The sequence below is a fragment of the Solanum tuberosum genome, unplaced genomic scaffold (assembly GCF_000226075.1).
Source record: "Solanum tuberosum cultivar DM 1-3 516 R44 unplaced genomic scaffold, SolTub_3.0 scf00027, whole genome shotgun sequence".
NCBI lineage: Eukaryota > Viridiplantae > Streptophyta > Magnoliopsida > Solanales > Solanaceae > Solanum > Solanum tuberosum.
Genome location: NW_006238953.1, coordinates 1,412,690 through 1,426,024, shown reverse-complemented (window position 1 = coordinate 1,426,024; position 13,335 = coordinate 1,412,690). Strand labels below are relative to the sequence as shown.

General features: G+C 36.8%; 2 protein-coding genes across 2 annotated transcripts in view; one reads left to right on the top strand and one right to left on the bottom strand.

The window, feature by feature from the left end:
• Positions 1–13,335, bottom strand: part of LOC102584797 (DNA topoisomerase 3-alpha) — a 63,126-nt gene that overhangs the window by 33,352 nt on the left and 16,439 nt on the right. The window contains exons 8-10 of the mRNA XM_006341681.2: positions 7,674–7,757; positions 2,976–3,155; positions 2,725–2,853 (exon numbers count right to left, since the gene is read on the bottom strand). Of these exons, the coding sequence (XP_006341743.1) occupies positions 2,725–2,853; positions 2,976–3,155; positions 7,674–7,757 (393 nt within the window). The remainder of the gene's footprint in view (positions 1–2,724; positions 2,854–2,975; positions 3,156–7,673; positions 7,758–13,335) is intronic.
• On the top strand, positions 9,795–13,335 carry LOC107059585 (uncharacterized). The gene is made up of 6 exons (XM_015306273.1): positions 9,795–9,874; positions 9,970–10,151; positions 10,612–11,544; positions 11,654–12,463; positions 12,585–12,703; positions 12,795–13,335. Exons 3-6 carry the CDS (start codon positions 10,620–10,622, stop codon positions 13,263–13,265), a joined length of 2,325 nt encoding a protein of 774 aa, XP_015161759.1. The 5' UTR covers positions 9,795–9,874; positions 9,970–10,151; positions 10,612–10,619; the 3' UTR covers positions 13,266–13,335.

The window sequence follows — 13,335 nt, the reverse complement described above, 5'->3', positions numbered from 1 at the left end:
TCGTCTGTTGATACACCCTCTCAAATTGGAGCAACTGAGAGAGAGAAAAGGCATCTATTTATAGCTCGGGTACTGTTGTTCCAAATGAAGGTTCATAAGCAATTTTAGGCTAATGTTGTCTCTAGTGTTTGTATTCTGATCAATCGCATGTCATCAACTATGTTAGCTGGTAATATGCCTTATAGTGTTCTTTTTCCAAAAAAAATCATTGTTTTCGGTGGAACCTAAGGTGTTTGGAAGCACATGTTATGTTCGAGATGTTCGACCATTTGTTACTAAGTTGGATCCTAAGGCGTTAGAGTGTGTTCTCTTGGGCAATTCTCGCCTTCGAAAGGGGTATCAATGTTAGTGTCATTCTACCGAACTTGATAATTTGATGTTAATTGATGTGGTATTTACAGAGACTACACCACCCTTTTATGCACCTCCCGTCTCTACAAGTAAGGGGGAAGGAAGATGAGTGGTTAGTCTTATCAAGTTACTTGTGTTGTAACAGAACAATCGGCCAATATTGTTCCTCCATCTATTAGTTTTTTTATAAAGCACCAATCGACTATTGTGCCTTCAGAACTTCTTCAATTACTCCGGCAAAACAGCCAATTGTTCAAGTTTACTGAAGGAGGCGAGAGATTAATGATACACACCCTACATCAACTCCTTCGTCATAGATCCTTCTCCACTTGATCCTTAGGAAAATCTAGACCTTCCTATTGCTCTTCGGAAAGGTACACATCAGTGTTGTTCCTCAAAAAAAGGTACACATCAGTGCAAATCCACTTATTCCATAGCTAACTTTGTTTTTTATGATCACTTATGCATTGCATCTAGTTGTTTGATTGGCTCTCTAGATTTTATCACTATCCCTAAAACATTAAAAAAAAGCCATGAATCATTCTGGATGGCATGATGCAATGCTTAAAGAGGTACATGCTTTAGATGAAAATCACACTAGGGATTTAGTGGATTTACCCAAAGGAAATAAGGCAGAAAGATGCAAGTGGGTTTTTGCAGATCCTGATGGTTCTCTCGCTAGACTTAAAGCCAGACTTGTGGCTAAAGGCTATGCTGATCAGACTTATGGGTGGATTATTTCGACACTTTCTCCCTAGTAGACAAGCTCACCTATGTCCATTGTTTATTCTATGTGCTAATTCTCAGCATTGGCCTTTACATTAGTTGGATATCAAGAATGTGTTTCTTCATGATGATCTCTATGAAGAGGTTTATATGGAGCAACCACATAGGTTTGTTGCTCAAGGGGGTATGGGAAAGTTTGTCAGTTGAGGAAATCTTTATAAGGTCTAAAGCAGAGCCCTCATTCCTAGTTTGGAAAATTTAGCGATGTAGTTCAAGAATTTGGGTTGAAAAGAGCAATTGTGATCACTTAGTATTCTACAGACGATCAACTACTGGTATTATTCTTTTAGTTATCTATGTTGATATTATTATTACAGGAGATATTGTGCAAAAATTTCTTCTCTAGATAAGTTTTTACACGCCAAGTTTCATACCAAAACTTGGGGAAGTTGAGATACTTCTTGGGTGTAGAAGTAACAAGAAGCAAGAACGGGATTTTCTTGTCCCAAAGAAAGTATGTACTTGACCTACTTGCAGAAACTAGAAAGTTGGGAGCTAAGCCTTGTGGCACACCAATGGTTCCTCGTGTACATCTTGCTAAGGATGATGTTGAACTATTTGATGATCCAGAATGATACAGAAGGTTATTAGGAGACTGAACTACCTCACTTGACCCGTCCAGATATTGCCTATGCAATCAGTATTATCAGTCAATTCATGTATGTACCAATAGTCAAACACTGAGCAGCCTTGTAACAAATCTTGTGCCGTTTGAAAGAGCTCATGGCCTTGGCATATTGTATAGAGATTACGAGCATACTCGTGTTGAGTGTTTTGCAAATGCTAATTGGGCTGGATCAAGAATCGATAGACGATCTACTACTGGCTATTGTGTATTTATAGGTATAAATCTGGTATCTTGGAGGAGTAAGAAACAAAATGGAGTATCTAGATCTAATGCAGAATCTGAGTATAGAACTATGGCTCAATCCACATGTGATGGATACATCACCTTTTAGCTGCGGTTGGTTTGAGGCCTTCTTCTCCAACAAAACTTTGGTGTGCTAATCAGGTTGCTTAGCACATTGCCTTAAATCCAGTATACCATGAACAGACGAATCATATCGACGTTGATTGTTACTTTATCCGTGAGAAGATTCTAGAGGACATGATTTCCACCAGCTATGTGAAGACAGGGGAGCAATTGGGTGATATATTTACAAAGGCTTTAAATAGAAATCAGGTGGAATATCTTTGTAAAAAATTGAGCATGATTAATATCTATGCTCCAACTTGAGGGGGAGTGTTGCATACACATGTCTACATATAGTATACATAACAAAATCATAGGTAGAGATATTTAGAACTTTTTCTGATTTTTTTTCCTTAGACAGATTTACTTGTACACCTACAAATAGCTGTTGTTCTCGGAATAATACAATACAATTGGTCCATTTTATTTGTATTTTACAAGAACTAAGAAGCAATTTAGAAAAAGTATCATGTTATATGCTCCCTTTATTCTGCTCATGGCAGCACATTGTCAACCTCATCAAAGGAAAAAAAAAGGCAGCTTGCTATCAAAGCATGTGCTATCAGTCAGACGGAATACATACATAGAAACTAGTATCGTAATTGGAAACTTACTGCAAGTATCACTCTCCCGCATGCAGAAAAGGATTCACCAGCAATATCAATCTCAACTATTGTTTCAGCCCCAACAGCAGGTTGAGAAACACAGGCCAAAAAATGGCGAACAACCAACTCATACACTCTCTGCACAGAACAAATGTCAGTAGTAGAAAAGTAATCCAGCATAGGTGAAAGGGGAAGTCATAGAGCAACTCCTTCTATATAAGTTGCCACCAACTAAGAATAGTGTCAGATCCAGTACTAACATGGTGATCCTGGCTCCATCTGGTTTCGCCAGCAGAAAATTTAGTTGGATGAATAGGAGGATGGGCTTTGTCATCATGCCCACCTCCACTAGGGTTTCTCCACAGTCCTGATTGAGGGTCTAACAGGCGCTGCGCATATATGCCCCATACAGGATGACCTTCTTGTTCTTGCACCATTGTCTGTTGACACAAAGTAATCAACTGAGTACTTTCATAAGGATACCTAAAATAGTGAACTCTAAGAATCAACAGACTCATTTGAAACAGTTCAGAGAATTTATGTAGAATCAGCATTCTGGTCACGTGAATATCACATTTAAGCAGCACCAGCATTCTGGTTAACTGACACAACTGAATTCCACGTTTTAGTTGTTGCTGAAGTTTCTCTGCTCAATTTTTATCAGTGATTTAATGTTAAGACTAATAACAGCAATTTCCTAGCTTTTTCCTGAATTTGCTGAGCTATCTTATTCTACCCTCTGCTACAGCATGTATACAGGCAATAAGGTCATTCAGCTTGACTAAGCTGGTAAGTGTTTTGAGTATACTTCTCCTAATATGTTACAGGTTGCTTGTAGTTGTATGAGTTATTAAGCTTAAGAGTTAAGAGAATAAGTACTAGTACTGACCAGTTCTTATCTTTGGGGTTGAATGTCTTGAAAAACAATACTATGATGGAAAATAATTGTTTTGATTTTCAAAAGAAAAATGTTTAGTTATAAACAGTATTGTTTTTTTATCTGGAAAAAAAAGTCAATTATCAGCACAATCCAGAAACAATTACTCTCACAACAAAATCTGAACACTTCCCAATACAAAATTTAATGCAGAATCAAACAGAAAGACTGTTTTCTAATCCAAACTCATTGAATTTGCTTATGGCTTCTTTTTTTGTTTTTCTTTTGATAACTGAGAAATCATTGTGGGTCATTGGTGCACATTTCGACACTCGATAGATAATGTGTCCACCTCTCAGTGTTTTGGGAAGCGAGAAGCGGAAAAAAGTGACAAGGGCTCGCTTCACAGAAGCGAGAAGCGAGAAGCGAAGCGCGCGCTTTTTTAAGTAAAGCGATATTTAGTATAAAAATAAAAAAATATTAAATAACTTAATAGAGGTAATATATTCTTAGATTAAAAGTAAATAGATAGTCAATATCACTCACAAGTCATAACATATAAAGCAAAAAATCAAAAACTTCACTAGTTACTACAAGCAAAAAAGAAGTGTCACTTAGTAATAAAACAACAAATTTACTAAGTAAGAAAAATAAAGACTATTAAGATTTAAGAGCAGCAACCAGAGCAGTCACACTATTGAAATAATAAAAAAAAAACAGAGCAGCAAGCATACACACATCACTGATCACAGTCACTGTACAGAAATAAAAAAGAAACAGAGCAGCAAAAGAATTGGAAAAAACAGAGCAGTAATATTAATTGAAAAAAAAAACAGGTCAGTAATAGAGATTGAAAAACAGAGCAGCAAACAGAAATTGGAAAAAAAAATGCAGCAATAAAAATATAGAAAACACCCAGCAGCAACCAAAAACAAAAAAACAGTAGCAGATCAGTCGCAGAGAAGAAGAGAAGAAGAAGAAGAGGAGAACTTACAGCAGTGGCAACCTGGCAGCAACCAAAAATAGAAAAAAAGTCGCAGAGCAGTCACAAAGAAGAAGAGAAGAAGAGAAGACGAGAAGAAGAAGAGAACTTACAGAAGCAGAGAAGAAGAAGAAAAGAAGAAGAGCAGTTGCAGCTTCTTAGTCTTGCAGCAATCCAAAAAAGAATTTTGAAGTCGCGAAAGAGGTATATTAAGTCGCATAAGGATTTCAGAAATTAAAAAAAAAAACAAAAAAACTTACAATTTTATAAATAAAAAACCTAATTAGCGCTTTTTCAAATTAAGCGCGCTTTTTTTACGCTTTTGCTTTTCTTGCGCTTCTCGCTTCTACAGTAGAAGCGAGCGCCTTTTCAATGTCGCCTCGCTTCACGAAATAAAAGCGCAGGGGCCTTGCCTCGCCTCGCTTCTCGCTTTAAGCGCGCTTATCTGCGCTTTTTACAACACTGCCACCTCTCTACCTTTCTCCACTTAAATACAAAGCTTTTGTTCGTGACAGGGTTCTAAGCCGTGTTGTGCACCTACTCACACATCACAAGTTGCATTGTTACCACTAACAAAAGCCCTGTGGCTAAAATTGTTTTTGGATTTGAGAGGAGTTGAAATATAATATAATTAAGCAATTACTCCCTCTGTCCCAATTTATATGACTTAATTTCCTTTTTAGTTACTCCCAAAAAGAATTGACACATTTCTCTATTAAGTAACAATTTAACTTTAAAATATCCATTTTACCCTTAATGAAATTATTTATAGCCACACAAATTTTTATCATTCATTTTAGAAACAAGTTTTAGAAGTCTTCATTTCTTTCTTAAACTCCGTGCCGAGTCAAATTACCTCACAAAAAATTGGACGGAGGGAGTACAATTAAACTCTCTAACAGCTTAACCTTTTAAAAATGATATGGTCACACAATTCAATGTAGTAACAGAGCAGGCAAGACCCAGGGTTCAAATCTTAGCGCCACCTAAAAATCAAAACAACATATTCCACGTGTTCAGCCCATAAAAAAGAATCAGGCACACGTGTGAGGATGCGTGTTGAGACATGATAGAATTAAATGATTAAAGTATGCTCTCTTTAACAGCTTAAACTTCAAAACGAGATGGTCACACAATCCAATAGAGCCTGCCACAGTCCATAGTGGGGCCTTCTCCTAAAACTGACAGCTGGGTGACATTTTATTTGAATTTTCTCCGCCTTTTGCTGAACCCACATGGCAACCCCTTACATCCGCTGACTCTTTCACGAAAATGTTCTCCAGCCTTGTATTATCCACTGGTCCAAAACCCTCCACCTTTCTCTTCACTTTTTCTGTTCTAACGGTGACCGGCGCCTCCACCCATTATCAGAATCATATAAACATAACCTTTGTTGGTCACCTCTATCTCTATCAGAACTCTCTTTCCGTCTCCTTGCACCTTAATACGAGCCTAGTGAAGGTGATTTTCGAGAGTTGTCTCCTCTGTCTCAATGAATCCACCCGAACTGGTCACCGATCTGCTTGAACATCTTGTGCCACATGCTCAGTGGGAGCCCTAAGATTCTGAACCATACCCAGTCCCTCTGTATCTCCGCTGGCCAGCATCCCGTGGTTGGTTGGGCTAACCATTCAAGCCTTAGCTTCATTTTGTTCCAGATCCATTCTCCAGTTTGGACATGTTCAGCAACTTTTCATGAAGGGAAGTCGAAGAGGAATTGGCAATAGTTCATCGCATAAATACTAATTCCAGAAGCAATCTTCCAATTATTGCATGCCCACCACCTCACATTGTTTGGGGTTGGCATCTCATGTGTTGGATTCTGAAACTTGCGACATGCATCTGCTTAGAAGATCCTTCTCTGATGTTGATGTGCCTCTTGTTGATTTGTTTTTTTTTTTGAGAAAGGTAACATGCCTCTGTTGATTTGTAAATATCTAAGTATGATCAGATATGATTTTGTAGGATTTAAATTGATCTTATAAAATCATATCTGATATGATATTGAATAGGTTAGGATATTAGATCAATGAAACCATCCCTTGATTCTCAAATCTGCCAGAATCAAGGGATTTGATTGCTAGTTAGTTTAGTTTTCTATACTATAAATTTGTATCTCTATGGATGAATAAAATTGTACAACTTTGGTACCAAAACTTACAGCCTCTAATGATTCTTATGTTATCATTGTTTGTCTGTAGCTGTGCTCTGTTATTTGAGCAGACCTCTTTGAAGGATGAAGTCAACTGGGTTATGGGTGGAATCTCCTTTGTTTTCTCTGGTTCTAGATGAACCTTGCCACTTTGTGTGCTATGTTCCCCTCGCCCCACCCCACCCCCCTCCTTTATATGTACTCTCCGGTGTAATAATGACTGATTTGCTTTGTCCTTGAATAACAATAAAGCTTATGTTTCTTCCTGTTTTTGCTGTAGTTGAGAGTGCAGAAGAATTCAGAGAAATGGTCCTTCATTTTCCATCTCTATCCAACCCAACTGAATGTTTACTGCATCATATTATTTGCATACCGCATGTATCCACCAGAATAAAGTTTCAGTATATTCGATAGTTATTCCTTTACAAACAACAAACTGTGACTAATAATCAAAATCTTAAAAAATACTAAAAACCTATAAAATTATTAACCAAACCAAAGAGCAGTTTGGATCAGCCAGTTCGATTTTTTAAAGTGAATAATGGGATCAAGAGAAGAAGAAGAAACCTAAGCTTCAATAACATCAGTAGAAGTACATTTCCTATCACGCTTCCACCAGCATATCTCTGGTAAAACTTCCTCTTTCCCATTAATGCTGACACACATTGATTGTACACAAAGTGTAAGGAATTAGTTTGACTCATACAGCAACAGCATACTGTATATTTTGGAGTTTACGCGGGAAGTTGGTTTATTGGACATAATAGTGCATCATTGCATGTGTATAAAGTGAAATGGGGCAATGGCAGTGATGCATTTTCATAAGTTATCTTCCATTCACATATTTATCATAATGATTTAACCAGTGGCACAGGCGCATAGCTTGAAGAACATTACCTACAACATGACTTATTCTTAGCTTATCAAAAAAGAAATAGCAAACTCACACGCAAGTCGGTCTTCTCCGAGAAGCTATCAGTTTCTGTGCGAGGATAGCTGATAAAACCATTTTGATATAAATCTTCTGCCACCTATCAAAAACTCGAAAAGGAATAGAAGAAGTTAATCAGCTAAGTGTGTTCTGAAATAAAACATATGCATCAGCAATAGTAAAGTGCATGCCGAATCAATGAGGCAAATAATGTCATAATCCTGACCACCAGAACAATCAATCTCTGACCTAGAAAAAGGATACTGGAATAAGATATGCAACAATAAACCTATCGCGGTTCATGTGACTCACTGATGTAACGTGGCACGCAAGAGCTTGGAGGCTTCATTCTCAACACTAAAAATTTAGAGTGCTTCAACAGGTCTTAGAAACCAAGAATCAGGCCGAGGAAGGGGACAACAGAGCAAAATAGAAGGTGCAGGATTTCTGAATCTGAGCTGATCCCAAACACGAACACAGAGCAGTCAATGGCCTTTGTGATCACGGATCTCATTGAAAACGCGGAAGCCAGTGTCAGTGGTAAAGGTGTGATCGAGGATGAGACTAATAGCTGTCAAATTGTGGTATTTCCGCTCTTCTCTAATTTTAGGCCTAGTTTAAGGGTAATTAAGTAACTGTTAGTAAATTAGCCCTGGTTTATATAGAACATTAATTCATTATTTTACTCAGATTTCTGATGACTGTAAAGCCTAAATGGTGAAGATTGGTTATGCCCTTGGATGATCCAAACTTGGTGTGGCACTTGAAATAGGATTTCATTCCTTATAGAGAGTTCCTACAACTTTAGGTGCTTGTTGATTCCAACTTAGGAGGTAATTGTGATTCATTTCAATAATTTCCTATTTTATTGACTCAATTGTGTCGAGCTTCTTTTTATCTCCATTTTCTACTATCCTATCTTCTATCCATGCTCTTGTGATTTTAGGTTACATCACTCACTTTGCATTCTGGCCTCCCAAAAGAAGTTATATTAGATGCGACAACGACAAAGGAAGTAGACATTTTTTCAAACTACTAATGCCTAACTAACACCAACCAATCTGAGACACAAGAAGTAACACAGAAAATAACAAAGGAAATCAAATTTAGTCAACAAGCACGTATTCATTCGAGTCCCTTGAAGTTGGGCAGGTTGGGCTAGAAATACATTCGTTAATTGGTCAATTTGGCACAACAACCCAAAAAAATGCATCCAAAAGCTTTAAAGTAGCCCAATTTGGCACACAAGTATACAATGACAAGAAGTTGAAAATGAAATTTTATTTAATTTTTTATGAATAATTCTCATTATACACTTCCACTTTTGGTAATTAAATACGATGGTACTAAAAACAAACAAATCAATGGAAAAATGATTTGATTTCAGAAGGTTTGGCTATGACCCATAGTTTAGTCAAAGTGACGTCACCCATCTTGATCCAAGTAAAATTGGGTAATGTTAGGTTATAAATCATTTAATGGCTCAAGCTATTTTGATCCACCTCAACTCGCCCCTTTGACGCCCCTAGTAAATGTGATTGCAAAGTTCTGATGCACTAGAAATTATGCATACAAGTATTACACATTTTGAAATTGGTAACATTTTATTCACAACATCACTAAAACAATGCAAGCCTATTTTACAGATTACAAAAGCCCTAGCATATCTACCAAACATCTTGTCTGTACACCCCTCAGTAGAATGGTGTAGCAAAAAGGAAGAATAGGCATCTCATTGAGACTGCTTGCACTCTTCTCATTGAATCCCATGTTCCGCTGCCTTTTTGGGGCGATGCAGTCCTTGCATCTTGTTATTTAATTAATAGAGTGTCCTCATCTTCTATTCAGAATCAGGTTCTACATTCTATATTGTTTCCTCACTCACATCTCTACTCTATCCCCCCTCATGTCTTTGAGAGCACATGCTATGTTCATAACTTAGCCCCCCCAGGTACAGATAAATTAACTCCTCATGCTCTCAAATGTGTCTGTCTTGGTTTCTCTTGAGTTCAAAAAGGGTATCGTTGCTATTCACCTGATCTTTGTCAATACCTTATGTCCGCCAATGTCACATTCTTTGAATCTCAACCTTACTATTCATCTTCTAATCATCCTGATATCTTTAAGGTCTTACCAGTGAAATTAAAAGCGCGCTTAAGCGCAAAAGCGAGGCGCTAATGCACTCTGCCGCTTCGCATGACCTAAGGCGAGGCTCATGTTAGTGGGCCCTTCAATTTTTTTTTTTTTTAAAAACATCAGTTTAAATTTTTAAAAAGGGGTCCTTTTAAATTATTATAAAGAGTATGTTTCAGTTCCCTATACTGCAATTAATGGGAAGTCACAGAGTTTCTAAAAGACCAAAAAAAAAAAAGAAGAAGATGAAGAATTATAAGAAGACAAGAGGACTTGAAGGCTTGAAGAAGCTCAAAAAAAAACAATCAGATCTGATTCTTCTTCCGCTGGCAGACAAGCAGCAAGCAAATATAGCCTATAGGTATCTTCTTTCTCTTATTTCTTCTTACTTTTTTACTGATTTCATCAATTGTTGATGCTGAACATTCATTAGTTCATACTCCTTTTTATCTTTGTAGAAAATTTAAAACTAGATGGAAATATGGGACACTTGTCCTTGTTTAATGACTTATGGTGTCTTTAATTTAATAATGATCAATGAAAATTTAACACATGTAAAAGGATAAGAACAAAGCTAATTTTCTTAGAAGTCATATAGCCAGAGTGGTGGACAGGTGGACCCCATATATATGTAGTTGTTGACTTGTTGTATTTCATTATTTGCTGAGTTATAATTGCATGCAAAGTTCTTTATACATTTTTTTTTTGTTTCAGCTTAAAAATAACAAAGAACCTGTGTCCCTTTTTTTTGTTTTTGTTGTGTATTATTATTTATTATTTAGAAATTATAACTGCTATATTATAACTTCTTCTTTTTTCAGAAGTAGAAATGGCAGAGGACTTGTCTAAAGGCAATAGAAGGGATCCTGGTTGGAAATATAACTACTTGAAGGACCCCGATGACACTACAAGAGTCACGTGCAATTTTTGTGGAAAAACAACCACGGGTGGAATTAATTGGGCAAAACAACATTTGATTGGAAATTTTAGGAATGCAGCGAAGTGTAAAAAATGCCCAGAGGAGGTTAGAGAGGAACTGAAAAATTACATGGAGGAGAAAAAAATAAGAAAGGAAGTCTATACTAACGAGTTTCCCGAATTTGATGAGTTTGAATATCAAGACAATATTGGTGGAGAAGATGAAGTCCAAGAGATCAATCATAAGAAAAGAGGCGGAGGAAGCTTTCCTAGTGGCTCTAATAAGAAACTGGCCAAAGGAAAGGGACCTATGGATATGTTTCTACAAAAGCGTGGAACACTTAGGCAAACAAATATCAAAGACTCGTGTGATAAAGAAGCAAGAGCAATGACGATTCAAAAAGTAGCTCGCTTCTTTTATGATAATGGGATCCCATTCAATGTAGCTCGCTCAAAAAGTTTTAAGGAAGCAATTGAGGCTGTAGGAAGGTATGGTCCAAACTTGAAGCCTCCAAGCTACCATGAATTAAGAGTTCCATTACTTAGGAAGGAAGTTGAGTTGACCAATGAGATTATAAACAGACATAGAGAAGAATGGGTGAAGTATGGAACTTCCATTATGGCAGATGGTTGGACAGATAAAAAACAGAGAACTTTGATAAACTTTTTGGTGAATTCTCCACATGGAACAGTGTTCATTGAGTCGATAGATGCTTCCTCACTTGTTAAGACCGGAGAGAAGTTATGTGAATTGCTAGATAGATATGTGGAACGCGTTGGAGAACAGAATGTGGTTCAAATTGTAAGTGATAATGGTAGCAACTTTGTGTTGGCTGGTAAGAATTTATTTCTTTAAAAATCTAAGTTTTATGTTTTACTTTCTACTATCGATCAAAGTTTTGATTTCTAAATTTTAACATATCTATTTACCCTTTTTTTCTATAGGTCAACTGTTACAGAGAAAAAGACCACACATATTTTGGACGCCATGTGCAGCTCATTGTATAGATCTTATGTTAGAAGACATAGGGAAGATTCCTATCATCAAGAAGACCCTCCAAAAAGCAATTGCCCTTGTCGGTTTCATTTATGGACACTCAGGAGTCTTAAATATGATGAGAGATTTCACTAAAAATAAAGAGTTGGTGAAATGTGGAATTACTCGATTTGCAACGAGTTTTCTGACTTTGCAACGGTTGCATTGTCAAAAAACAAATCTGCGAGCAATGTTTACATCTGACAAATGGGTGATTAGTAGGTGGGCTAAGTTACCAAGGGGGAAAAGTGCAACACATATTGTCTTGACGGCAACATTCTGGAGTCAGGTTTCTAATATTTTGAAGATAATGGGGCCTCTTGTTAAAGTGTTGCGATTAGCTGATAATGAGAAAAAACCTGCCATGGGGTACATTTATGAAGCTGTGGATAGAGCTAAGGAGGCTATTGCAAAGGCATTTGAAGGGAATGCTGCAAAGTATAAAGATATCTTTAAGATTATTGATGAAAGATGGCAATGCCAATTGCATCATCCATTACATGCTGCTGGACATTATTTAAATCCAGAGTTCTTCTTTCAAAATCCAGGTATTGAGAATTGTCAAGAAGTAACAGATGGGTTGTATGCTTGTATTGAAAAATTGGTTCCAAGCACTGAAGTACAAGACAAGATCATATCAGAGATAGCATTGTACACAAGAGCTGAACAACAATTTGGCCTTCCTATTGCAAAAAGAGCTAGAACGAAAAGATCTCCTGGTAAGTGAATACAATAACATTAAAATTATTAATTATTTAGTTTATGTTTAAAAGTTTACTTAATACTTCTTACTTAGGTAATAACTTATACATAATGATGTCTACATAACACTTTTTACAGTTGAATGGTGGAATTTATATGGTAATTCAGCTCCCAATCTCCAAAAATTAGCCATTAGAATTTTGGGTTTAACAGCTAGTTCTGCTGGATGTGAGTGTAACTGGAGTGTGTTTGAGCATGTAAGTACTAAGTGCTCGCATCATATTTATTAATTTTTCTTTGCATAGTTAATCAATTAGACTAATTTACTAACACTAACCAATGCAACAGATCCATACCAAAAAAAGAAACAGATTGGAGCATCAAAGATTGAATGATCTAGTGTTTGTTAAGTATAATCGTGCTTTAAAAGCTCGTTATGACTTGCGGAGTGTCATTGATCCAATCTCGTTGGATAACATTGATCATAGTAATGAATGGTTGGTTGGGAAGATGGGTATTAATATGGAAACAGAAGATGAATTGGTGTTTGGTGATGACAACTTAACTTGGGGTGATGTTTCAAGAGCGTCGGGCAGTGAGGATGTGTTGGCATACACAAGGCGACAAAAGAGACAGTCGGAAGTTATTACAACTAATGCCTCAAGTTCCCGAGCTCCACGTGTTGACATAGAAGATGAGGTTGATTCAGATGAGTCAGGGGAAGAAGAGATTGAAGGCTATAAATCTAGTGATACTGATACCAATGAGAATCACCCTATTGAGGAAGATGATATGGAAGAATATTATTCTAGTGATTAGAAAGAAGTAGAATATATAAGCAACATATGTTTTGATAAACCAATCTTCATTATAAGCACTATATATTTAC